General features: G+C 43.8%; 1 protein-coding gene across 2 annotated transcripts in view; it reads right to left on the bottom strand.

Annotated features, from left to right (window-relative positions):
* Window positions 1-27,193, bottom strand: part of Abcb4 (ATP binding cassette subfamily B member 4) — a 215,940-nt gene that overhangs the window by 148,108 nt on the left and 40,639 nt on the right. Inside the window, exons 1-4 of one of the 2 annotated variants that reach the window (XM_032907037.1) lie at window positions 8,058-8,128; window positions 6,620-6,668; window positions 5,256-5,418; window positions 592-649 (exon numbers count right to left, since the gene is read on the bottom strand). The exons of the other annotated variant lie outside the window; for it this stretch is intronic. Coding sequence (XP_032762928.1) covers window positions 592-649; window positions 5,256-5,418; window positions 6,620-6,668; window positions 8,058-8,122 — 335 coding nt within the window. The 5' untranslated portion in view covers window positions 8,123-8,128. Of the gene's footprint in view, window positions 1-591; window positions 650-5,255; window positions 5,419-6,619; window positions 6,669-8,057; window positions 8,129-27,193 lie in introns of those variants that run through there. 2 annotated transcript variants of the gene reach the window in all.

The following is a 27,193-nucleotide window of genomic DNA, read 5'->3' as shown; positions in this document are numbered from 1 at the left end:
CAGCACTTGTAAGGCTGTTGAATGTCACAAGCTTGAGAGTAGCCTGGGCTGCAGACTGAGGTCAGATGGGGCATGTAGTTGTCTCAGCATAAAAAGAAATCATGCTTCTATACAATAGTGCATTCTAAGGATTTGTTCCATATCTTTCCAATATAAGCAAGTGGCTATGCTTCCTTTAAACATGTCAAACCATCCACAGAATAATGTAGAATCCTATTGTCTGGTTATTGTTATAGAGCTTTGCACATTTCTTAAAAGATATTGATCAACAAACTTCAAAGAGTACAAAGCATTAAAATGTTTCCGCAAGGTAAGCCAAGGTTAAAATTAAACATTTATTTATTCCAGGGTGTTTTATTTCATTATTTGGAATTAGAAGCTGAGTTTAAAATTTTCCTGCTGGCTGGTCTTATTATAATTATTACTAGGGAAACTGTGCAAGAAGCAAACTAATCGTTGCAATGCTGTGATCAGTGAGTGAGCCTTAATTCAGTTTCGAATCATCGTGTACGAGTGAAAATTTGTATAGATCATTATAACCGGATTCATGCAGAAAAGATTAATGAAAGAATAAGGAAGGTGCAGAATTACATGGCCATGTCCTCCTCCAGACTGCTGTCGCTGACCGTCTGTGTACTGTTGATTTCACCTAGAGAACAGAAAACAACGCTGGCCCATTTATGCCTCTTTGGTCTCCAATGATAATACACATGGAAAAATAAACCAACTCATTTCACTTGAAAATTAACACAAAAGCGGGATTCAAGCGATTCAGTTAGGTTCAATCCAGTTCCAGTTCAAGCTTTATTGACATCCATCCCAACACGTTCCTGCCGGCCCTGCACATCTACACACAACCTACATTCAGGGGTACTTTCAAGAAGAAACTCGCAGTGACAAATAAGCACCAATGTGACTGGACATGGGCACACATTTAAACCCTAACATCTCATTTCTTTACTCGTGTTGTCACTTCAAAATTATCGGGAAGAATAGATCATAATGCAATATTAGGAAGTGCTAACAGTATGAACTAAATACATGAGAAACCCCAACATGGTGACTAGCCACATAAATATAAATAGCCACTGGTCAACACTTTTGTGTACATATTTTCACATTTTCTTTTATTTGTGTATATATATACAAAACATTAAACAATGAATCTTGGTCTACACTCATTAAGAATTTTTCTTGCCAGTGTACACTTACGTCAATTTTAAATTCACATCGATTAGAGCTCTTCCCAATATCACACTGTTACAAACAATTCTACACACTGGGAACATTGCTCAGTGAGAATCTACTTACCTAACAAACACTATGCCCTAAGTTTGATCCAGGACCACATAAACAGACAAATAATACTTCAAAAGAATATGTGTGCATATATATGAACATATGGTAAGCAGTGTATAGGAAAATTGTCATAATTAAGACTACTCAATCAAGGAAAGGCCCACTACAAATCTTACAGTCACTGCAACATGTTATAGTATGCGGGGAACTCAATGAGAAGGGAGAAAAAGGAAGAAACCAGATGATTTGTGATGTTAACAATATGGACATGTGTGAAGATGAGTGAGCTTCTGATCCCCTTGACCTTGGTCCATATCCTGTGCTGTGCATTTAAGCCCCATTCGACTCATGTATTACACAGTCTCTAGTCCTACCTTATGCCAACTCACTGTCATTTCTTTAACTTCCTGGATGTCACTTAGACTTTTTGTGCCCTGCCAATATCAGCACAACACATTTAAAACCACAGCAGCCTTTATCTAGGTCTATCTGCAGATAGCACTTGGTTCACATGGAGATATGAATTCAGAGACTACAGAAAACTCCAGTTGGTTAAGTTTTGTATTCTCCACCCCCCTCTCTCTCTCATGCACACACTCACATACATATACACATACACATACACATACACATACACATACACATACACATACACATACACATACACATACATATAGTGTGTCACAGCTAGAGAATTCCCTGTCTCAAACATCAGAGTCTGCTGGAAAGGCTGGACACGTTTTAGTACTCAGCTAAAGAGTAGTGGGAGGAGAATGTTTGGAAATCAGACCTCATGGTGAAATAGGGAAACCAAGTAGGGCATTAGAAGAGTTAACATGACGACAAGGGCAGCAGAAGCAGCAGCAGCAGCAGCAGCAGCAGCAGCAGCAGCAGCAGCAATAAAGGATGGATGAAGTCTTTACACAGCTGTCTGGTTACAGCCCTGTATTGTATAATGCCCTCTAGAATCTGGGTCTCCTTGAACAATCAATAGACAAGGAAGCTCTGTAGTCTAGAACGCAGCAATCACAAAATGGTATAATTTTAACCCAAGATAAGCAGAAACACAAAGACATGGCCCCCAGGAACCAAGAACAAAGCAGCAAAGGTTCCAATGTGCTACAAATTAGTTTGGATATTTATGTGCACAGTTCTTGGATAAGGATACATAGTGCTTATCTTAGACCTAAGAATTCAAATATCAGGCTAGAGATATGGCTCAGTGGTTTGGAGCACTGGTTGCTCTTCCAGAGGTTCTGAGTTCAATTCCCAGCAACCACCTGGTGGCTCAGAACCATCTATATTGGAATCTGATGTCCTCTTCTGTCATACAGGCACGTATGCAAACACATCATCCACAGACATAAATAGATAAACCTTTAAAAACAAGTTCAGCTATCAGGCTAGGAATATTGCTTAGTGAGACGCCATAAGTTCAGTTCTCGGCACCTCACAAAACAAGTTCAAATGATGCACAAAGCCATGGGTTTGGTCTCTAATATCAAATGTAAAAAGTCCAGGGATGAGGAGATGGCTCAATAGTCAGGAGTGCTAACTGTTCCTACAGATGACAACGTCAATTCCCAGAACCCACACTGTGTGGCCCAGGACCTCTTGCAGCTATAGCCCCAGGGGATCAAATGGCTTCTGGCCTTAGTAGGCAACCTAAACAAATGTCCACCTGAACGTTTTACACACACACACACACACACACACACACACACACATACACACACACACACACACAGACAGACAAAATTAATCTAAAGAAGAAAAAACAAAGGGTCCTTGTAAGTTAAGTATATCACCGAACTGAATTATCAAGAGTATTTTCATATAGGCGTTGCCAACATTTTTGATTTTTTTTTTTTTTTTTTTGAGATTATAGTATAATTACACCATTTCCTGTTGTGGATTTGTTCTAACGCTTGTATCATGTTAATTGGGCCCCCAAAATTGCATGAGGGTCCCTGCCCCCCAGTGGCCAATGACTGGGCAGGGAGACAGAGGCAGGATTACCAGGTGAGGGACCAAGGTAGGAAGAAGGAGAGAGAAACCCCATGCTGGGAGAGAAGTAAAGACCAGGCCCTGGAACTGGAGGACAGAGAGACAACCAACATGTGAGAGTCAAGAGGTGCCCAACCCCAACACCTCCCAGCTGGGTCTAGGGCAACACTAATGGAATATAGATTTTAGTAAGTAATAACTCAGGAGTATGGGAGGGGAGGTGTTAGCTACGTGGAGGTTTAGGAGTGGCCCAGTCACTGAACTGCTCAGAACATATTAAAATATAATGCTGCATGTGTGTATGTGTATGTCTTTCGTATGGGTACCCAGAACATTGGGGCGGGCAGCTAGGAACACACGCCACCACTGCCTGCTTGATTAGAGATGAGATAAATTGATCTCAGCTACAATTTCCTTCCTGTCTCTCCCTCCAAACCCTCCCATATACTACTTTTTCTCTTTCAAACCATGACCTGATTTTTTCATTAATTGTTGTTACACACACACACACACACACACACACACACACACACCCCTAAATATATAACTGGAACCCGCCAACGTGTTCACCTGAGTACAAACTGTAAGTCGTCCAGTAGTTTATGCTAACACAGTCTCTGTATGGCTAACAGTGACCTGTAAACTGAGGCTCAGAGCAAGCAACCTGCCTCTCCCAAGTCAAGGACGGTTGGGATAAAGACAAAGTAATTCAGCAGCCCATTCATTTCTCCACTCTTCTGTATTAACAAGTCTCTTCCTTCGAACCTTACTGAAAGGAAAAAAAACTCCTAAATTCTAAAGGTCCCCTGTTCATCCAAAAGTTAGATTTTCTGCAGTTTCAGTTTCCTGCGGTGACTCATGAAACTGCATCACGTGACATCATCAAAAGGAGGACCAGGATACAGTAACATGGCAGAGAGAGAAAACAGGAACAGGCACAATTTTAGCACAGTGCATTGCTATATTTGTTGTTTTATTAATTATTGTCATGAATCTCTTGCTGTGCCTGATTTATGAATTAAACTTTATCGTCGGTGTGCCTGTGTAAGAACTACATTGTAAATACATGCGGGGTTCAGTACTCTCTGTGGCTTCAGGCATCCGCAGAACAGCTTTTAAACATGTGCCTGGCAGACAGGAGGGACTCGCTTACCAGCAGAGAACACGCATAGCTTCCCATCCCCTCATCCATCCATCTTCCAACATGAACGCCCTGTGACCACCTGCTAATGTCGCTGAGCTGTCAGGCTATTACCCTGAGTAAACATTTCCTCCTGATCATCGCACGTTGTTTTTCATAGAGGATCTAAGTCTTCACTCTCTGTCAGATATCACCTTCCACTGTCTTATTTCCATAAGAACATTACTTGTCCTGTCCTAAAACAGCCCCCCACACACACACACTCTCTCTCTCACTTCCTCACCCTGTCCCCTCTCCTTCTTTGTATAAACAACTGTCTTAGCCCTCTTCTCTCCACTCCAGGATCTGCTTTCAGTCAAAACTGCCTAGATGTCTCTCCCTTCCTTTTTCTCAACGGAGAGTAAGCATGCTTTTCCAGTTTCTTGGGCTAAAAGTGTTAATGACGTCGTCCTTAACTCCTCGCTTACACTCAGAGTCATGGATATCATCCTAAACTCACACTCATGGCTATGGACTCCTGAACCATTGCAGTCCTGCTTAGATTCTGTACTCCCTTCTGAAGCTTTCAAAGACATTTCTGACTTCATAGAGCCCCCTCTTTTTTGACACATCTCTGCCGTACTTCCCCTGGATGTTCTAATGCCCATAAACATTATCTTCTCAAACTCATTACCAACATGAGCTAGAGCTCCTACCCACCGCCTTTCACAGCACAAAAACACATTTTGTAAAGGTCCCACCAATGGTTCATTAAGCAAATGTTAACTTGTGAAATCCCAATAAATTTGGCGCCGCAAATAATCCTTACTTTGATTAGTAACGCTCGGCAGAATGCGGGTCTCTGCTTGGGTAAAACTATCTGTCATGTATCCGAACACCAGCATCAGGAGGGGAAGCAGGGTTCCGTGGATGATAGCAGCGAGAGTTCCCAGAGCCATGCACAGCTTGTCAAGCCAATCTGCATAGCGAAACTAGGAGAGAGCAGAGCAGGCACACAGTGAGCACGTGACACCGTAAATGGCACTTCAAAATAGACTCCAAATTCAAACACATTTTAGACTGCCACTGCTCCTGTCTAACACCAGGCTGTGCTCTCCCCATGCTGAACTTTGGCAATAATCTCATGGGCTATACCCAGCCCTTTTTACATTCATATATATATATATATATATATATATATATGAATATATATATATAAATTCATTTATATATGTGTATATATATACATATTTATATATGTATATATATATACACACACACACACATATATATACACAGTGTTGGGGAAGCACATGAGTGTGCATGCCATAAAAGGCCAGCATAGGATTACATGAAGTTAGAGGTGGTGAAGTGGTCTGATGTGCACGCCGGGAGCTAAACTTCATGGTCTGTAAAGGCAGCAAGTGCACTTGACAGCTGAGCCGTATCTCCAGCCACCACACACTAATTCTTCATATTGAATTCAGCACGTCTTGTCTTCTGTGCTATCTCAAGAGAAGTTTTTAAGTTTCTAAGAGGACAATAGTAGAAAAATAATATTCCAAAAAGGTAGCAATCACTTCCCATTCTGCGGTGGCAATCCGACTGGAACTACAACCACTGAGGAGAAACACCTCTCTCTCCACACGGTTGTGAGTGCTTCCAGGTTTAACTGAAGACAGAGAAGACACACTTGATGGCTGAGTCCTCATAGTCAATAATTCACCATGACCTTTATTACCTCGGGGACATAGGACTCCGAGTCAAACCTGCCGGGAGTTCAGAGCCTTGAAAGACAGCACATTTTCAAGCATGACAATCCCAGCACTTAGGAGGTAAGAAGGAGACGGATCAGGTGTTTGAGGCCAATCTGTTCTACATACACGGCAAGACCTTGTCTCAAATAACAGCAAAAAGACAAAATTCAATGCAGCACGCTTCCTCTAACTAGTTGGCAGTGACCAATGACCGTCAGGAAGAAAATACAGGTAAAAGGCAACATAACTAATTTGGAAAACACTGAAAACCAAGAAGGAAGCTCAGTACAGGGCAAATTATGATTGGCATTCCTCTGAAAATAAGCCGACTCTGATCAATTAACTCTACACCCACATCTCCATACTTCTTAAGAAAGCCACAGGAAACATCTTTTTGAGGGAAGTGTTTTAAATAATGGATCCATCCCAAACTCACCATCCCGAATATGCCAACAGCAGGTTTCTTCTCCTTCTTCTCCTTTTTACTGAGAAACACAACAAAGGAATTACACAAAGCCTCAAGAATGCTATGAAAACTTTAAAGTTATAAAAACAAATGATAACCAGGACAAATAGTAGGATCAAGGTCTCTTGTTATTCGGTGCTGGGTTTACCAGGGTAGCTGTCCCATTAGCTTCCGGTGAACTTCCTGTTCCAACTTCACACTTCTCTGCCAGAGTATTACAGATGTGTGTTACCAGCTCTGCCTTTCAAACGCTTCTCCCACAGTGCTCCTGCCCTTGCCCAGGCGCTGGGATTTGTGTAAGACTATATGCTCGTGAGCTACATTATTTCCTAATTTTGGTGATGAATACCCACTTCTTACAAGTAAAACACTGCACATCGAAAGAATAAAGTCTTCTATTTCTTAACCTCTTTTGGATTACTTTCAATCTAATTATGATATTATGGCTGGGCATGACAAAGTATATTTATAATTCCAGCACTGCAATGGCTAAGGGAGAAAGATTACAAGTTAGAGGAAAACCCAGGCTACATGGTGATACTCTTTTGAAAAAAAAAAAAAAAGAAAGAAAATCAATCATGTTCCGAATTAATATTCCCAGTTGCCTTCTGGGTAACTCTAGTGTAGTTTAATTAATACTTAGACATCTATCACCATCATCATCATCACTACCACCACCACCATCATCATCATCACTGTGGATCGTGATTGTAACCACTTTACTACAGAGAACGCAGTGAACAGATGTTGAACATCTAAAAAAAAAGTCATGACTTTGTATCGAGGTTTCTTATCAGATTTCACACTTTGAGATGCAAATTCTTCTTTCACTTTGTACTTTCCCTCTTTACCCTGAAACCTTGTTTCTGAAAAGTATTAAACATATCTACTAATTCCTATTGTCATAGTTTATAATTTTCTATAAAGAACGAACCCACTGATGTAAGTGTTTAATTACCGGCCACAGGCAGTCCACTATGATAAAAATACACTGAAAAATAACTGTTTTCTCTTGGCAACTACATTTTCAGTTTTTCTGATTTAAGTATAGATAACCAACCTTAAATGGTCGACCTGTACTGTTCTGTTTCACTTGTGTTTGTATACGTGTTCACCAGAAGATAACGGACCACAGCGAGAGCTCAAGCAGCACATGGCTCAGGTGAGTGAGTGAGTGAACGACAGCGCTCATAAAGCTGGGGTCATAAAACTAAACGGATGTGAGGGAGCAACGGCGGGTGTAGAGGCTGAACAGGAGCCTCTTTCTGTCACACACATCTGAAGGACTGCTCCAAGCAGAGGCTGGTTTACATTTCTGAAGACTGAAATAGTACAGTGCTAGAGGCTACAAACTAATTGCCCAAATGTACAAGCTATGTAAAGTATGAAAGTGAAACAATCTGGATACCTCTTTTTGCCCATCTTTGAGAAGTTCTTGTCTGCTCTTCTGTTAAGGCCCTCTTCAAACTCCATCACGACCTGGGGATAAACCACAGTTCATCAGCCAAACACATGGCCGCGGGGACCAGAGCCTAGGCAGAGCTCACTGCCCCAAGGAGCCCAGTGGTGATGAGGGGCCCCGCCTGGAAGTAACTCTCCCGGGGGAATCCCGGGGAAATGTGTCACCCGCATAGACCTGGTGCTCTGCTCTGGATCCAGCCACCCCACCCTGCTGGGTCCCCTCCGCCCCCGTGCGCTTCTCCACCGCCTGCGGCTGTGAGCTGGGCAGCAGGATGCACCGCGCAGGACTGGCGCTGCAAACACCAGCCTGGGGGCTGCTGCGGGAGCTTCTGGAGCGACTTGTGGCTGTCGCCACTTGGTCCCACGGACTCACGAGTACCCTGCCACCCGGACCAGGCTCAGGCATCCGGAGCACCGGACCCTTCCTAGGAAATGCCTACCTCACGTGACACCTCCGGGTTTCCTTCGCGAAGTCCGCCAAGATGTAGAATTTGGAAGAAGTAGCTCTGAGTTGAGCTGAGCCTCAGAAGATGGGAGCAGCGGCCTCAGCCTCTTACAGCTTCAAGAGCCGCTGCGGGAAGGAGCCAGAGGGCTTCCTCAGGCCGGAGATTAAAATAGATGCCGGCGGCCGCCCTGCGGCCCCGCAGCCAATCAGCCTAGTGGGTGGAATTGGGCAAGGAGGCTGGAGCGGTTGCGAAATAGGGATGGTTTCCAGGCTTCTCTGAGTTTTTGAGAAGGGAGCTGGAATTCCCCACACATGAACACAGACATGTCTCTACATGTTCAGGTAACTCTCCACATGGACGTGTATATACCTGGATAGTGCACGGTTGGATCCCTGGTGAGTCATACTTAAAAGGACACATTCCCTGACATATCTAATCTAATATAATTAACAAAGCAGCCAGGAACCTCGCTTATTCTGTAAAGTTCCCTTCTGACAGCACTGCTTTTTTTGTGTGTGTTTCTAAAGCTGGTAGAAATTTTTCTGCGAAAGTCTTTTTTATTTTCCAGTATGTTTGGCGTTTTTCTGAAACATATCCATCCGGTTTTCTGGCTTTGATGAGAGTCCTGTACAAAAGTCTTATACAATTTCAAGGTAGAAATGATATTTTAAAGTACATAGCGTTTTTCAACTTTTAACTCTGGAATCGATGGCCGTGTTTTCCTCAGGGCATATCAAGTTATTACGTGTTCTGGAATTCTGATTGATGCAGATATGTGAGTGTAACAGGTCTTTTTCTGTCTAGTTGTACCTGGCTGTGACCTAACATGCTGGCAACTCAGTGGCTGAAAAATGTCAACCTGAGACAGAGCTCCTTGTCATTTTGTCCTTCCCCTCCCCCACCCCTGAGCTGAGGACCGAACCCAGAGCCTTGTGCTTGCTAGGCAAGCTCTCTGCCACTGAGCTAAATCCCTAACCCAGAGTTTTCTGTCTCAATGACGGTGAAGCCCAGACCACCTGGGTGGAAACTCCTATTCTTACACCAAGCTGCCTCTGTACCCACAGATACCAAGAAGTAGCCACCGTTGTTTTATTTAACTCATGGTCCATGGGGTGAGCTGGGGTCTCCTTCCTGAGCAAGATGGAAGTTTTACTTGGTCTGTTAACTAACTGCATTGAATGGAAGACATATCATGAAAGGACATCTGTACCTTACCTGCTCCTCAGGGACTTCAGGTGAGGACGGAGGAGTTTGTCATCCTCCGGGCCCAGACCACCTTTCCCCAGTCTGTGTAGTGAGGTTATCTCATCTGCAACCACAAACCTTTTTACTCATCTTCTTAGCCCTGAAGGCCCTCTCCTCTCTTCAGCTTCCCTTTGTAACCCCAGCATCCCTTCTCACCGGTGTGCAACTTGCAGTTTCCCCTTACAATCTGCAGGGGGCGAGCTGTGTTACCAACGGAAGGGACAGAGGCAAGTCCCCAACCCTTTCTCCCCAGTGGCTTGAAAAGGTCCCTTTCAATTTGTGCAAAACTGAAATACGTTGCTTCAACAAAGAAAAGAATTTCTCATACACCCACTCATATGGATTTTGTCGGCATAGAAACAAAGTTATAAGGTAGGTTTATGAGGTAATGTTTAGACTTAGGAATGACGGAGTGTAGCTCCCTCGCCTAATACAGCAATGACAATAGTACAGGTATCTGTCATGCCAGCTCCCAGTGTTCCTCTCAGTGTACCAACAGGGAGAGAACTCACAACTGTCCCCAAAGTGTCCCATCAGCTTGGTCCCTGATACCTCCATTCATCTACTTTGAATGCTGCCTCTCCAATATGCCCACCCCATAGCCCTCACGGCTGAGGACAGCTTTGAACTCAGCCTGACACAAAATAGTCAACCTACTTATGGCATTGTGATTTTTTTCCCTTTGGGATGGTTCTTCAGCACAAACATCGTGGATAGCAACTCTGGGCCTCAATATCAAAAGGCTGGACATACCCAGAAGAAGAAAACTCCACTGTCTGTTGGTAGGTAAAGATATTTCTTCTTTGTGTGTTTAACCCACATCAATACTGTGGCTTTCTTTCTATCCTTTGAACTGCCTTTGCCTTTATCTGTTTATCTTCCTTGATCATTTACCATTTATCATTTCAGACTATCAATTAACCTTTTTCTTAGGCCACTGATCTTTCTCAGTTTTCTAATCAGCTGTGCCTGTGTGTTGGGATAGTTGACTGCTCACAGCCTTAACTCTGTGTGGTCTGGCTGGAGCAAATGTATAAGCCTTCACCTTCACCACAGTCACTTTCCTTCACCTTGCTCTTGCCTCTGCATTCCTTACTACAGCTTTGGTATATGAAGTATATTTACTATACGGGTGCTGTCATTTCGGGTGAGTAATCCCGAGTGTTCCTTAAGGATGCATGTGTGCTAGTTTTATGTCAGCTTGACCTATGCTAGAGTCATAGAGTGGAAAGGGCCCAGCCAACTGTGTGTGCTGCCATCCCTGGGCTGGTGGCCCTGGGTTCTGTAAGAAAGCAGGCAGAGCAAGCCACTATTCCTCCATGACCGCTGCATCAGCCCCTGCCTCCAGGTTCCTGCCCTGTTTGAGTTCCTCTCCTGACTTCTTCCAATTGTAAACAGTGATGTGGAAGTGTAAGCCAAATAAACTCTTTCCTTCCCAAGTTGTTTTTGGTCATGTTGTTTCATCACAGTGATAGTAACCTAAGATATATATATATATATATATATATATATATATATGTATATATATATATATCACATTATATAGTATTATACTCCTATATACTATACTATATATTATACACTATATATATTACACCACTACATAATATATATTATACTACATATATACTATATATACTAATACGTGACATTTCTTTGCTACAGTATGATGAACTTAATTAAGACAATGGAAAGTCTTAGTTCCTGCTACCTCCATCACGTCTAAGTGTCTTTGACCCTTAGACACTTGCCTTACATTCTTGCCCATTTCTCGAAAGGTGTCTTCTCTTTGAGCTTCACTAACTTTCCGTGAGATCCAACTGTCCCTGTTGTAAGTTAGCACTCAGATGGCTAGTCCTGCTTTTTGAAGTGTTCTTCCCCACAGTCTGTGCCTTCCTGCCATCCGCCTTTATGAACTTGTTGGTAGTCTTCTAACACAAAAGATTGTTACACCCCTACTACACTCCATCCCATTCCAATTTATGAGAATAATAGTACCTAACATTTATTAAACAGGAGTCACGTCTGAGAAACTGTCCCAAGCAGTTTGAGTGCATCAGCACTCTTCGTTCTGTTCTTTGAGCATCCAAGCGCCCTCCCATCCCAGGCCAGCGACTCTTACTGTAGCTTCGGCATGAAACGTCTCTTCTATTCAGTCAGCTGGGCAGTAGGGATCACTCCTCCATTTTCTTCAGGCCCTCGCTCAAATCCCCGGCTACATCACAGCACTCACAGTGTCTTGCATACAGGATGCACTCACAAATATGCATCAGGTGACGGAATGAAAGCAAGAAATAGGTTGACTCAACCGAGCATAGCCTAGGGGTGAAGTCACATGCAGGCTTCTGCTGTAAGAAAATATTGCTCTCCTGTATGTTTCTCTAAGCTTTTGAAATATTTCAAGTTATGCTTTTTGAATTGTCTGTCTTTTGCATAGCCATGGCCAAAATACTTGCAAGAACAAGTTCAAAGGGGGAATCCTTTAGTTTGGATTCATGGTTTCAGAGGTGCTAGTCTGTAATGGTGAAGAGGGAGTAGGAATAGAGTAGTGGAGATATTCATTGCGTGAGAGTCTACAGCAGAGAGAATCTATAGGAAGGAGCCAGCCCCCCAAGAACATGTACTTCATTATCCCACCTCCTACTTTCCACTACCTCCCAAAAAGGACACCATAAACTAGCAACCATTGGTCCGAGGTCTTACAAACTAATCCTGTCTAAGGACACCTCCACTGACACACCCAGAAGTGTGTGCTTCAGTTATCTCCTAGTTCTTTCAAAGTCCAAGGTAGGGGTTAAGATAAAACATCACAAGGTGTGGCTTTACAAACACAGGCTTCCGTTTAGTCTGTACCCTTCAAACATTTACTGAGTCCATGCTATACACTAAACATTGTACTGAATGGCAGCAGCTCTTGTGTCTGTAGGGAAATTGCAGACTGACTCCCCACTGAACCAGACAGTTAATATTTAGGTTGGTTGCATAGAACTTTACGTTGCCTCCAGGGCTACAGGTTCTATAACCAGTGTTGTAAAGCTGGCTGTCTTGTTTTCCTTGAGTCTGCTTGAAGTCCAAAATAACATAGACTTCTGCTGGAATACACTGTCCTGCCTCGCCTTAAGTAAAACTACATGTGAACATCCACCAAATAACGCAATCTTAAAGCTTGTCCATCTAAACTCTCATCAACTAAGTCTTTCCCAGTGCATTAAACACATCAGAGTAAGATACCAATATTTTAGCGATTCTTTTAACTCTTATTGACTCTTTTTTTTTCTCCAGAAATGTTTTGTTTTTCTTGAAAGAAAAACCAACTGTTGGGCTGGAGAGATGACTCCGTGGCTAAGAGCACTGACTGCTCTTCCAGAGGTCCTGAGTTCAAATCCCAGCAGCCACATGGTGGCTCACAACCATCTGTAGTGAGATTTGATGCCCTCTCCTAGTATGTCTGAAGATAGCCACAGTGTGCCTATGTATAATAAATAAATCTTTAAAAAATAACTGTTAACTAAGGTTTACACAGAATTATCACCCCGCAGATACAATGGTAGGTAAAGGCAGGTCAGGGAACTGGTGATATTGGATAGCCAAATATCATATACAATGATGCTTATGTCATCTGGTATTGAAAGAAGAAAGATTTTAAACTATCCCCCACTGACCCTGCTGTGAGGCCAAGTGCACCTCACAGCAAAGAATAACATAACATGTTTTGGGGATGTAGCCTGGCTATAGCCATCACAAACCATCTGGCCTCGATAAGTCCTTAGAAAAATAAGAACTAGGGTCAGCTTGCCCCAGAAGCAGGGTGGCCTAGAGTTGAACTGAGCCCAAGTTACAAACCAATGAAATTGCTTTGTGTGACTGTTGCCAACTGCTTATGTAATTTTCCCTATAAATCCCTTCCCCTAATTGGGCTTGGGATCGACTCCTCTATCTCCTGTGTAAGATATGTGTCATCCCCAGAGCTCTGGTTCCTCAAATACACCTCTTGTTTGTTATATTAAGACCGGTTTCTCGTGAGTTCTTGGGGGTTGCATTGTCTCGAGATTTGAGTGGGGGTCTTCCCCACCCCCATGGTCTTTCATTTGGGGCCTCATACAGGATCTCGCGACAACCCACGACTCTGAAGACCTTCTTGGAAGTAAGGGGGTCCCCAGTTGTGTCTGAGTGTGCGGCCGCTGACTGTGTCTGTCTCTGTTCTGGTTCTGGTTAGTATCTGAAAAGCACTTTGGTTTCGCAGCCGCTTTCTGGAGCTGTAAAGCTCAGAAGCTGTGGTCGACAGACGTGACCACAAGCTGCAGCCCTGGGGGACGCTTCAGGGCAACAGGAGAGCCAGGGACGCCTGGTGGTCTCCTATCGGGTAGAAGAGGATAGTGTGTTCCTCTTGGAAGAGAAACTTCAAAGACCTCTTCCGTCTGAAACTGCCTTTGGCTGGTGCCTGCGGATTAGGCACGGCAGTTGTTGTCTGGATACTGTGGTCTCTTTGTGTTGTCTGTTGTTTGTCTGTTTAGTGTTTTTTGTGACGATGGGACAGACGATAATGACTCCCTTAAGCCTGATGCTAGGTCATTGGACTGAAGTTAGGGACAGAGCACATAATATGTCAGTTGAAGTTAAGAAGGGAAAGTGGCAGACTTTCTGCACCTCTGAGTAGCTGACTTTTGGTGTCAACTGGACCCCCCAAGGGCTCTTTCGACCTGAATATGATTCCTGATGTTAAAGCTATTGTTTTTTTTCAGGAAAAGCCAGGAGCTCACCCGAACCAGCAACCTTACATCTTGGTCTGGCAAAACCTGGTTCAAAATCCTCAGTACCCTCTGCTCTTCCTAAGATCTATCCTGAGATTGAGGAGCCTCCTGAATGTCCAGCTCCTCCCTTGTATCCCCCATTTCCTCCCCAGCAGCCTCTAATCTCTGCTCCACAGGAAGAAGAAGCAGGGAGTGGGTTTTTGGCTACAGGTACCCGAAACTGCAGGGCTTGGAGCCCCACAGAGCCTGACTCAACAGTAGCCTCGCCTTTGTGCACTTATGGTGTCCAACCTCCTGAATCCTCTGCCCCTCTGGAGGTCCGGCCCAGGGGATGCAAAGTTGGCTAGCACTCACCCCTGACTCCTCTACTGGCCAGATTCTTGTTTTTCCCTTGCAGGCTTATAGACCTCCCCCTGGTCCAGGCAATGGGATGCAGCCCCTTCAGTATTGGCCTTTCTCCTCCTCTGATCTTTATAACTGGAAACTTAATCACGGAACTATTTACTTTATTCGTCAAAGAGTTTTACTTGGTCCTCTTGGTGCTTAACTTAGAAGTTAAAAATAATTTGCTTGAGAAAAATGGTTTTCTGCCAGGGAGTTTTATCTTTCTCTCTTGAGCCTCCTCTCCAAGGAGAGATGCCCCTCCCTTTGCTCCCCTTGTCCAGTCTAGCTGCTGCTAACAGTTGTGTATGAAGGACTCCAGGTTAGTGATTGACCCTGTCTGAAGCAGGCATTATCAGAACCTAAAAGCTTTATCTTAGATCCTGAAGAAAAATTCTCCTGTTGCTTAAACATTCACAGCTTCTAAGGAAGGGACAGCGCAGAGTAGGGAAGTGTGGGGCTGAGGGTGGCAGGTGCATGGGCAAGCAAGCTGCAGGCTGTGCATGGGCAGGGGCCTGAGCCAGCTGGAAAAGAGTTTCAAGGTAAAGGGTCGGGTGGCCAGGACTGATGCTTTGACAACAAAAAGAGTGCATTAAGAGAACTTTCTTTGAGAGAGCCTGCCTCCCTCCCCTTATCCGCTGGCCCTATTCTAAGAGAAGAGCATTAAGTAACCTTCCTCTGTCTACATGGACAGTGCCTTTGATCCTATCCCCTCAGCAGCCAGTTCCTGCCCCTGTGGTCAAAATGCCCCAGGTTGGTGGGCAGGGAAGCCCCTAAAATAGTTTCAAAAAGAATCTACAAGAAACTGTGAAGTACTTTGTTTTGCCAGTCAAAATTTAGAATTCAGGCTTTGGCTGTGGCCAAGGTCAGGATTAATGTTTTCTTTTCCATGGGCCTTTAGCCCACTGAGACAGTTTGGTAAAGGGCTGCTACTGAGGTCCTGAAAGTCCCAGGTGAACCGGTTACAATTCTTAGGTCAGCCACTTCGAATCTAACACCCAGGTCCTAACCATCTCTTCATCCTTTTGTTATTAGTTCTTACTAGAAGCCTAGTGTCATTTGGAGGCTGGTTCTCTTGAGAGGCAAAGCCAAGCTGACACTGAAGAGAAATACTCCTTGAGGGAAAATCTAAGTCCAGAGAGACAGTCATAACAGATCAGCTGTGTCCCTGCTCATCTTGCTGTTTCACAGGCGCTAAGGTTGTGCTTATTTTTACAACGGCCTTTTTGGGACAGGCTGGTTTAGCTGTGTGACTAAATGCTATTTGTCCTCTTCAGTGGACCTCTATTTTCTAGATTCTCTTCTTGTTTTCTCACCATCCCACTTGAGATGCTTGTTAGTAACTGTTACAGGTCTTCTTTACTACCGAGGAAAGACAGAATCCTACTAGAGGCCAGAAAAAATGTTTCAGACATGGATGGAAGACCCTCACTACTGACTGTTGACTTCAGTACCCCTCAAGGTAAGGAGTGTTCCAGGTCTACCGCCAGGCTCCAAGGGTGGGTTTCCAAGAGACTGGAAAATGCCCCACCAATCTGACTAAGGTAAGAAAAAGATATAAAGAAAAAGTTACAGAAACTTGAGGGGTTAAGATAAGTTGCTGAGAGAGTTAGTGTAAGTTGCAGAGAAAGTAAGATTGAAGTGTGGTTCAGGGTCTGTGCACATAAGTGGACAGCATCTAGTAGCTGTAGAGGAAGATGCAGAAGATATAACAGAGAGACTGAGGAAGAGAAAGAGGAAAAAAGGTAAAAAGAACAGGAAGCTAAGGAAGAAAAGAGACAAAAAGAAGAGGAAGCTAGAGAGCTAAAGAGAGATAAAAGACAAGAGAGGAACATATACTGGCCACAGTAGTTAGGGAACCTAGGAACACAGTACCTGGCAACAGAAGAGAATTCCTGGCTAAAGATCAGTGTGCCTAATGCAGAGAAAAAGGACACTGGGTCAGGGACTGCCCCAGGAAGAACAAGAGGGGCCTCTCCAGTGGCCCGGAAGGCAAGCCTCTCCATACTAGAGTGCTGGCTATCCGCAAAGATAGAAGGGAAGCCCACCCCGTTGTTTTGTGAACACGGGGGCCCAACACTCTGTGCTCCTATGCCCAAATGAGCTAGTGTCCAGAAAAAGACCTTGAGTACAGGGGACTACCGGCAACAAACAATACTCATGGACTACCCAAAGAATGGTGGACCTTGGAGTGGGCCGGGTATCCCACTTGTTCCTTGTGATCCCAGACTTCCCCTACGAGTCTGAACCCTACAACCCTGCTCCCAGACCCTGACCTAGACACCCCCTTCATGACTGTCAGCAGGTGCTCACTAAAGCACAGCGGTGGCATAAAGATCTGACTGACCAGCCACCAGAGGGGGTAGATGCCATCTGGTTCATAGATGGGAGCAGCTTCTTAGAGAAGGAAAAAGATGGGCTGGGGCAGCAGTGGTAGATGGAAACAGAGTCATATGGGCTCAGGCCCTACCAGAAGACACCTCTACTCAGAGAATAGAGCTCACTCCCCTCACCAAAGCCCTTGAGCTGAGAAAGAGACTTAACATCTCTGTGGACAGCAGGTATGCCTTTGCTACAGTCCATCAGCAGAGGGGCCTTCTGACATCTGAGGGCAAGAAAAAAAGAGATTCTGGCTCTGTTAAGGGCCTGCCATGACCCAGCCAGGCCGAGGAAGAGACTCTGGTACACCTCAATGGGAAAGAAGACCCTGTTACAAAAACAGGCAGAGGCCATGATGTAAACAAATGCATCAATGGACTCAGGGGTAAGTAAACTCATCCAGATGTTTTCAAAAACTAAATATTATGTCACAGGTCTCAAGTATCTCACAGAACAGATAGTGCATTGTGAGTGCACTGATGGATACCATGCCAAAAGGTAACTGTTTTCAGGAAAGTTGACTCTGGCAGGAGGCTCCATGGGGAAAGGCCTGAATCCTACTGGGAAGTAGACTTCACAGAGATAAAACCAGGAAAATATGGTTACAATGTCTCCTAGTGTTTATAGATACCTTTTCAGGTATAGGTAGAAGCTTCCCCCACCAAGCAAGAGAGACGGCCTCAGTAGTCATCAAGAAGATACTGGAAGAAATCTTCCCTCTGTTTGGAGTGCTCAAGGTAATCGGTTCAGACAATGGCCCTGCCTTTGTTGCCAAGGTAAGCCAAGGTGTGGCCAGGTGTTTAGAGGCCAATTAAAAATTATATTAGATCTACAGACCTCAAAGTTCAGGACAGGTAGAAGAATAAATAAAATTCTAAAAGAGACCCTGACCAAATTGACCATGGAGACTGGCGCAGACTGGGTGGCACTCCTTCCCTCTTGCTCTCTTCAGAGCAAGAAATGCCCCTTCTGGATTCAGCCTTACCCACGCCCCTGAAGAGACTACAGAGTTCAGGGCAGGTAAAAAAGATAAATAGAACTCTAAAGGGGACCTTGACAAAATTGGCCTTAGAGACTGGCGGGGGAGACTGGACTGTCCTCCTTCCTTTTGCTTTGTTCTGCGTATGGAACACTCCTGACCCTTTTGGCCTAACACCTTATGAGATTATGTATGGGAGTCCCCCTCCATTGAATCAGGCGGGGCCCCCTACCCTGAGGTTTTTCCTAAAACTCTGTTTGCTCATTTAAAGGCATTAGAAACAGTCCAAAGTGGAATTTGGAGCCAAGTGAAGGATGCCTACAACACAGGAGGTCCAGGGCATGCCTCACCAGTTCCCAGTGGGAGACGCAGTCCTGGTCCAGCGACACCAGGCTGAGAATTTAGAGCCTCACTGGAAAGGACCCTATCTAGTACTGTTAACCACTCCCACTGCTGTTAAGGTAGATGAGATTGCTGCATGGGACCACGCCTCCCATTTGAAGACAGCACCAGATGTTCTCAAAAATGAATGGAAGTTAGAAAAGACTGCTTAATCATCTTAATCTTTATCTCTGTTATAAGCGCTTATAATCCCCATATCCCCCAGAAACTGATTTGGCAAGTCTCTTCCCAGGCTGGGGAGGTAATATGGTCCATCTCCAAAGTGACCCCACCATACACATGGTGGCCCACTCTCACCCCTGACTTTTGTAAGTTGGTAGCTGGGCTGGACACCTGGGACATTCCTGACACAGATCCTCAGAGTATGACCCTAGAAGTCCCAAAGAGATTTTCACCTGGGGACAAGTTCAGATGCAGAAGTCCAGAAGCAAGGTGCCAATTGGGGAGACTGGGGTTTTACATTTGCCCCCAAGATGGCCGAGACCAGGCTACCATCCGGCCTTGTGGGGGCTTAGAAAGTTTATACTGTTCTGCGTGGGGATCTGAGACTAATTTCCATGCTCCTAGTACCCTTAGTTATTCTCTTATTAAAAATACATTTCGTCCAAATGTCAAAAGTAATAAGTTAACAACCTTTATTAGAGAAAGAGTTAGTGCAGTGCAGATTTTAATGCTTCACCAACAATATCATGCCTCAGAAGACCTTAGGAGAAAAATTGAAAAAGAAGGCCCTGAGTTCTAAGATTAGAACTAGCCACAAGCAGAAGTGGGGAATGAAAGAATAAAGATTTTAAACTATCCCCCACTGACCCTGCTGTGAGGACAAGTGCACCTCACAGCAAAGAATAACATAACATGTTTTGGGGATGTTGCCTGGCTATAGCCATCACAAACCATCTGGCCTCGATAAGTCCTTAGAAAAATAAGAACTAGGGTCAGCTTGCCCCAGAAGCAGGGTGGCCTAGAGTTAAACTGAGCCCAAGTTACAAACTAATGAAATTGCTTTGTGTGACTGTTGCCAACTGCCTATGTAATTTTCCCTATAAATTCTTTCCCCTAATTGGGCTTGGGATCGACTCCTCTGTCTCCTGTGTAAGATATGTGTCATCCCCAGAGCTCTGGTTCCTCAAATACACCTCTTGTTTAGCACATCAAGATCAGTTTCTCGTGAGTTTTTGGGGGTTGTGTCATCTCGAGATTTGAGTGGGGGTCTTCCCCACCCCGGTGGTCTTTCAGTATTTTACTTATCGTCACTATGGGAATACACATTTTAATACATCATTGGAGATATAAGAAACTAGATACTTCCTATTGGATCATACAGATGCAAGAAGTTTGCTAATAGAAACACTACCTTAACCCAATAAACAAAAGCAGCTTTTTAGACCTACTCTCGCTTTGTAGCCCAGTTTGAGATTGATCTTTTTCTTGCTTCAGCCTCCTGAGCAGCTGGGAAAATTTATATGTGGATACCACACTTGTCACAAAGCCACATAACTGTTACGTCTTTGTTTTTATTTTCTGTAAATATATTGATAATGTGTTTATAATGATAATAATAATCATTATTATTATTAATTTCAAAACTGGTCTCACTGTGTAGCCTTGGCTGTCCTGGAAGTCACCCTGCAGACCAGGCTGGGCTCAAAGTTACAGAGCTCTGCCTGCCTCTGACCCAGAAGTAAGATTAAAGGCGTGTGCCACCGATCTTGGCTATTTATTATATTTAAGTATAGAAATTTCCGAGTTTTAAAATTCTGTCAGTGCTAGAATATCTATTACATTCCATTACCTAAGAAGTTTGATTTATGAGCCTTCTGTGAAGAATCCACAGGACATAATCGTGTCTTATAGAGTGAGATAAACACTCCTCTCTTAGCTCCTCTGAGTCCTATTTATTTAGTGTGTGCATGTGCATTCATGTGCACCAGTCTGGCTGAAATGGCTGGCCACTGAATTCTGGAAGTCTTCCTGTTTCTGCCTTCTCAGTGATGGGCATACGGGCATGTACAGCATGGTAGCTCTTTAAAAGCGTGTGCAGAGGGACTCTAAACTCAGGTTCCCATGCTTGGGCCACAAGCACTTTATCAACTAGGTCGACTCCCTATCCCCTTTGAGTCCTTATTAACAACGGATTTACAGAAATCAAAAGACTTTTTCCTCAACTTTTTGCTTTAATTGTCCAGGAGGCTCTTCTCCACAACTCTTTTGGTATAAATCTGTGTCTGTCTCCCGTAGCTCTAAAAATTACTCCTTCTCCCATCCCCTTCTCGATTCCTGCTCCCCTGGTTTGAGTCCAAACTGAATTCATTCTGAAGGAGTGTGTTCTGTGAGAAGACAGGAAAACTTGTCTTGGCGAACGTCTTGGCCTGATCTAGGAAAGAACTCTAAGAGGATCCCACTGCAAAGAGGAACACAAATGCTTCCCTTGTATAAGTGATAGGGGACACTAGGCAGGGAAGGACGAGAGGAAGACGCGGATCTCGGCTTGTTCGCTTGCTGAGACCGGTGCTATGATCTGAGATAGCAATACTCAAATCAAACAAACCTAAAACGGACGCGGATTCCAAATGCCGTAGTGAAAAAGCACCACGCTATTCATGACTCATTTTCCACGTGCTGGCCATCCCATTCGCCAGAAGCAGCCTGCAGTGACCTTTCAGCTGTGAAGATGCACACGCAATATGCTGGAACCTAATTGCCAGTTAAAGATGAACCAAGGACAAGGACTTTAAACTGGCCACACAGCTGAAGGCTAGACGCCTGAGAGTAAAGCACCGTTGAATCGTCACCTCTAGCCCAAAGCAAACAAAACTAAAGAGACAGAAATAACAAAAAAGAAAAAAAAAATGAAAATACTGTCAGTTAATGCTTCCTGGCCGCACAACCAACCCAAAGGTAAACGGATGACCGCAGATTGTCTGAATCCCTTCCTGTCTTAGAGACGGACTGAATTCTTAGCCAGCAGGACAACTCTTAGCTCACACAAGATTAAACCGGCACGTGGTCCTTTGTGAGCCAGAAAGTGAGGACGTGCTTTCACACCCAAGGCCCACATTGCCCTGAGAGGAGAGCAATAAAACATGCAAGGAATGAAGTCCTCGGCCGCCAGATTTTGTCTCCTCCCCATTCCCCCCCACCCAACGCCAGGGTATGTCTGCCTTGTTTCCCAAGCAGTATCTTTCTATTTGAACTCTTTTGATCTCCTCCCTGGTCCCTAAGTCTCAAGATTGCCCGTCTTGTTGTTTCCTCTAATTCCAAAAATTCTGTGTCAGTGAGACCAAGAACTCTCCAAAGAGGAGTCTGTGTATCCCAGAGACATTAATGTTAGGTCTCAAACCCAGGACAAACAGCAGAGGTGCCTAGTTTACATATCAAAGTGGACCTGGCTGATGGGCATTCCCAGCGTCCCTCAGTCCCTCAGTTTGTTACAGGGAATGGCTGGCATATCCACTCCCTAACTCAAACTTCTCCAGCCCAGAGGCTGGGCTGCCCTTCCTAAAGCTGCTCCTCCCTATATAATCCAACCGCTTTGGTTACCTGGCCTTTTGTTCTACCCTTTACCCTCCTAGCCACTGCTGGTGGTTGGCAGCCCCATAACTCTCTCCTCACGTGGCCTGACTCGGGGTCTTGTTGGCTCTGGAGTCTCCCAGTTGTCTCTGCCTCTGGCTGTGCTCTCCCTTTTATCGATATACCTTCTCCTCTGCCGTACCTAGGAACAGCCACAATCCTCCTTCCTTAGTCCCTTTGTGCATTCATCTGGTGCTGAAATCAGGACCGGTCACGGCCTTCCTTTTTACTTATATTTTCATTCAGGTAAGTATTCCTTAACGAAGTCTCCTCCTATTTAGAAGTAACCAATTATCACGTGTGACAGAAGTAGGAATGATACAGAATGACTACTTCAACCCTTATTACAATACACAGGATTACTTAGAAGACTTTGGGTTTTTGTTTTTCTGTTTTTTTTTTTTTTTTTTTTTTTTTTTTTTTTTTTTTTTTTTTTTTTTTTTTTTTTTTTTTTGTTTTTTTTTTTTTTGTTTTTTGTTTTGCTTTGTTTTTAATCTATATTCTAACGCAGTCACTTCAGAGAGGTTTTCCTCAGTCAACTTTTGAGTAGCACGCCCCGTAAAGGCCACGAGTTAGGTGAAATAGTAACCGGATAATAATATATTAACTTGATTAAAAATTGATTTATTAGTCTACTCTAGGCACGATCTATGGTGTAAAAAAAAAACATTGGCAAGTGCGTGTCGGAGGCATGCCTTAAAGTCAAGGTTTTCTTGTACGGCTGCTGGCTGCCCGGCCAAAGGAGCAAGCCAACCACGTGACCCTGAGATAATTTTTTTTTTTGGGGGGAATATTTTTAGAGTATAGTTCCCTTTGATGGATGGCTCTCAACATCCATCAAAAGAAGCAGTGACATTTCTTCTCTGCTCTAGCTCGCTGTGCAGGCTCCAGGTCAGATGTTTGTTTATACGCTGTTTGTCCGTGGCGTGCAGCCTTCGGTGATGTCAGCTGTCTGTCCGTGGCATGCGGCCTTCTGGGACGTCACTCTCACAGTCCCTCCACCTGAGGGAAGAATTCCATTTCTATTCCAGGAACGGGGCATCAGGTGCTGAGTCCCAGATGCTGGAGCTTTTCACTTCTCTTGCTTTGTTACCCACCCTTGATACTGGGTCTCACCACGCTGCCTTTTCCTGCTGTCCATTTGTAGTGCCATCCAGGGACACCTACGTCCAGGAACACCGAGGCAGTTCCACACAGTTTCTGTACTAACAAGTGCTCTCAGTGCCTCTGTTCCTTCGTCTTCACACCACCCTTCATAATATGCTGTCCGTGTGTGTGTGTGTGTGTGTGTGTGTGTGTGTGTGTGTGTGTGTGTGTGTGTGTACTCAGTACATTTCAGAGATTTCTTCTAAAGGAAATTCATTTTCATACGCAATGAGATTGAACCAATCCTATATAATCATCCCCATTGTGGTCAAACCGGATGTCTGAATCAGTACTAAAGAATTTCCGGCGTGAACTATCGGTACCTTAAAAGACTCTCAACGTGGCAGAGTTCATAAACGCATCATTTCCTGCTTGATTTTTTTTTTTTGATTGGCTTAATGATTCATAGAGTTGGAACTTGTCTAACCTCAAATAGGTTCTGTCTTAAAAATGAGGTCAAGTAAGTTTGAGCCTGCATTTACTCAGTGATATTTTTTTAAAGGTGTTGCTTTTTTAAAATGTATTTAAAATATACTTTGACAAGTAAGAGACAGCACTCAGATAGGCCAGAGTTGGCTATTATCTGATCTTTACAATCGTGGTAAGTTGATGAATATTTTATTTTAAATTTGTATTAGGAATTCATTCATTTATTCAATAATATTGGGCCCTCCTCGGTTTTATGCCCTGTTCTAGAATGCATGGTATGTAAGACTGAGCAAACCAAATCCTCAAGGCTAGGCAGACCAGCAGAAGCTTAGTAAGTGACTGAATGTGTTCAAAAGTCAAAGCAGCCCTAGTGCCAAGTTTGAGGGAGGAGATTGGCAACAGCAGAGAGGGAAAGATTCCAATTTTAAATACATGATCAGGGAGACCTCACTGAAAAAGTGGCATTTGACCAAGATAGGACAGAACTGGAGATAGTGTTGAGTGATGCTGGCAAGATCTTGGGAAACTTTGAATATAGAGACTTTTAAACTTATCTAATATGGTTTCTACCATAGGTTGTTTCTGACAGACCAGTGTTTCTAGACTGATAGATGTTTAGGTTTAGAAAAGAATCAGCTTATGGTGTCCTGCATTACAGAGTCCCTGAAAGGCTAAAGAATTTGACCAATGCCACATAGTCAGGTAGAAAGATGACCATGTTCACGACATAGCTTTTCTGTCTTGGGGCTTACTGTTCTTCCTGTCATGTCGAAAGGAAGGTTTTTAATGACTGTTCAGATGGGCACATGTGGGATACGTGTTGGAGGGACAGGGCAGTCCTGGTCTCTAGCTGTGTCTTAACTTTCACTAGGTTTCCCAGGCTTCAGTATTCCCTAGTGAAGTAGTCTATGATCCTATCAACAGTTGAATGTACTTTGTTGTTGTTCAGCATAGGATGCCAGGCACTTGTGTTTTTTGTGTCCCTGATAATTTCCAGAGTGTATTGTGGTGTTCTTGGGTTATAATCTACACTTCCATTGTAAAATTACCCTAAATAAAATACATTGTTTTTTTTTTTTTGAGGCAAATGTGAGTAACAGTGGCCAAGGACACTAACTCAAATTATTCTAAATGATACATCACACTGTAAAAGAGATTTTGTGGACTCTTATGGGCACAGAACAAAAGAAAGTCATAAATTAATGTGTGTACAAATTCTACTGGTGGAAATATTAGTTAGGTAGTTCACATTGAATCATGGAGACCTGTAGGTTTTAGGTATTAATTTACAGTATTCTTATCTCTTTTTTTCTTTTTTTTTCCCCTCCATCTTTATTAACTTGAGTATTTCTTATTTACATTTCAATTGTTATTCCCTTTCCCGGTTTCCAGACCAACATTCCCCTAACCCCTCCTTCCTCCCCCTCCCTTTCTATATGGGTGTTCTCCTCCCCATCCTCCCCCCATTACCTCCCTTCCCCCAACAATCACGTTCACTGGGGGTTCAGTCTTGGCAGGACCAAGGGCTTCCCCTTCCACTGGTGTTCTTACTAGGATATTCATTGCTACCTATGCAGTTGGAGCCCAGGGTCAGTCCATGTATAGTCTTTGGGTAGTGGCTTAGTCCCTGGAAGCTCTGGTTGGTTGGCATTGTTGTTCATATGGGGTCTCAAGCCCCTTCAAGCTCTTCCAGTCCTTTCTCTGAATCCTTCAACAGGGGTCCCGTTCTTAGATCAGAGGTTTGCTGCTGGCATTCGCCTATGTATTTGCCATATTCTGGCTGGGTCTCTCAGGAGAGATCTACATCCGGTTCCTGTCAGCCTGCACTTCTTTGCTTCATCCATCTTATCTAGTTTGGAGGCTGTACATGTATGGGCCACATGTGGGGCATGCTCTGAATGGGCGTTCCTTCAGCCTCTGTTCTAAATTTCAGCATCCTTATCTTTAGGGATGGAGGAAGCTATAAGTGTGTATGCTTAGTGATACATTCTGAAAAATATATACGTGTTAGAAGACGATCAGGTTAGACAAAAATGGTAAGTAATTATGAAGGACTTGAGAAGTCCCAGATAATTTTGGTTTTTGCCTTAGATTCTCTTTATTCCCAATCAGAATATTTCAGTCAGCTAAGATCAAGGTGTCTGCAGGAACTTTACTCTACCTGTAACATCCTTAGTGAATTTCACTTTACAGTTCCCACTGGCCAAGGAATTGTGAATGTGGAGGTGAAATGTGTACTTTCCTTCAAGTTAGGAAGGCTCATGATTAGGAACCGAATAGATGAGGCCGTGTACATATGGAGGCACTCTCTGGGAGAGTGGAGATGTTCAATCAATGAAAAATCCCTGGGCCTACTAATGTTACCGGTATTTATGATCTGGTTTTCTCTTCTTTTTCTGGTCTTAACATTTAGCCTATCATCTATATGAGACACATAGTAGGAGGGTTACCTACAGTAAGGAGGAATGGAAGGATCATAATGTGGTCAATGAGGAGAGAGTAGTAGATGAAGGAAATAGGCACCCTTGCCAGCCAAACATCCTCTGCAAGGATCATCATCATGTGCTTAAAACCTACAAGAAAAAGTTTCCTCTTTATCTTGAGTCATCTGTGGTTCATGAAACATTTTATTGTCTGTTAATTCTAATTTGATTAGCTAAATTGATTCCAGAGGTATGTTGGTATGATCTCATATAAAGAGACTGGTGGTAACTCTGTGCAAGATGTGTGTGCATGTATGTGATTGTGTGCATGTGTGTGTGTGTGTGTGTGTGTGTGAGAGAGAGAGTGAGAGAGAGAGAGAGAGAGAGAGAGAGAGAGAGAAGGAGGGAGGGAGAGAGAGAGAAAGAGGGGGTGTGTGACTGTAGGGTCTAGTAGATGGTATTGGGTATCTAGGGAACTGGACTTAAAGACATCTGCGAACCTTCTACTGGGTAGTAGGTACAAAATTCAGGTCCTCTGGAAGAACAGGGTGCTTTGGTAACCACTGTGCCATTGCCCCAACCCCAAGGTTTGGTTTTTGCTCTCTATATCATTGCAACTTGTGTCTGTTGTTAGTACTTTGGTTCGTCCTGTTGTTTGTTATTGTTCCAGATCCTTGAATAGGGAAATAAATGAAGAGTCCCATTATAGAAGTTACAAACATCCACAGTAGCATGTGGAATTATTTTTCCATGCACCAAGTATTGTTAGTAAGAGAAAGCAAAGGCAGAAGCTCAGACCTGTGAGAAATTGAGTTTGTATAGACTTTGTGGAGATGTCATTTTTTATTTATAATCTGAAGAGGAAATGAAATTCCATTTAGTTTAGTTTTGTGGTAACATCATCCATGTCCTCTCCACTGGCAGAGCATGTG

The sequence above is a fragment of the Rattus rattus genome, chromosome 6 (genome assembly GCF_011064425.1).
Source record: "Rattus rattus isolate New Zealand chromosome 6, Rrattus_CSIRO_v1, whole genome shotgun sequence".
Classification (NCBI taxonomy): Eukaryota; Metazoa; Chordata; class Mammalia; order Rodentia; family Muridae; genus Rattus; species Rattus rattus.
The sequence above is the reverse complement of the archived record's forward strand: the minus strand, read 5'-3'. Positions and strand labels throughout refer to the sequence as shown.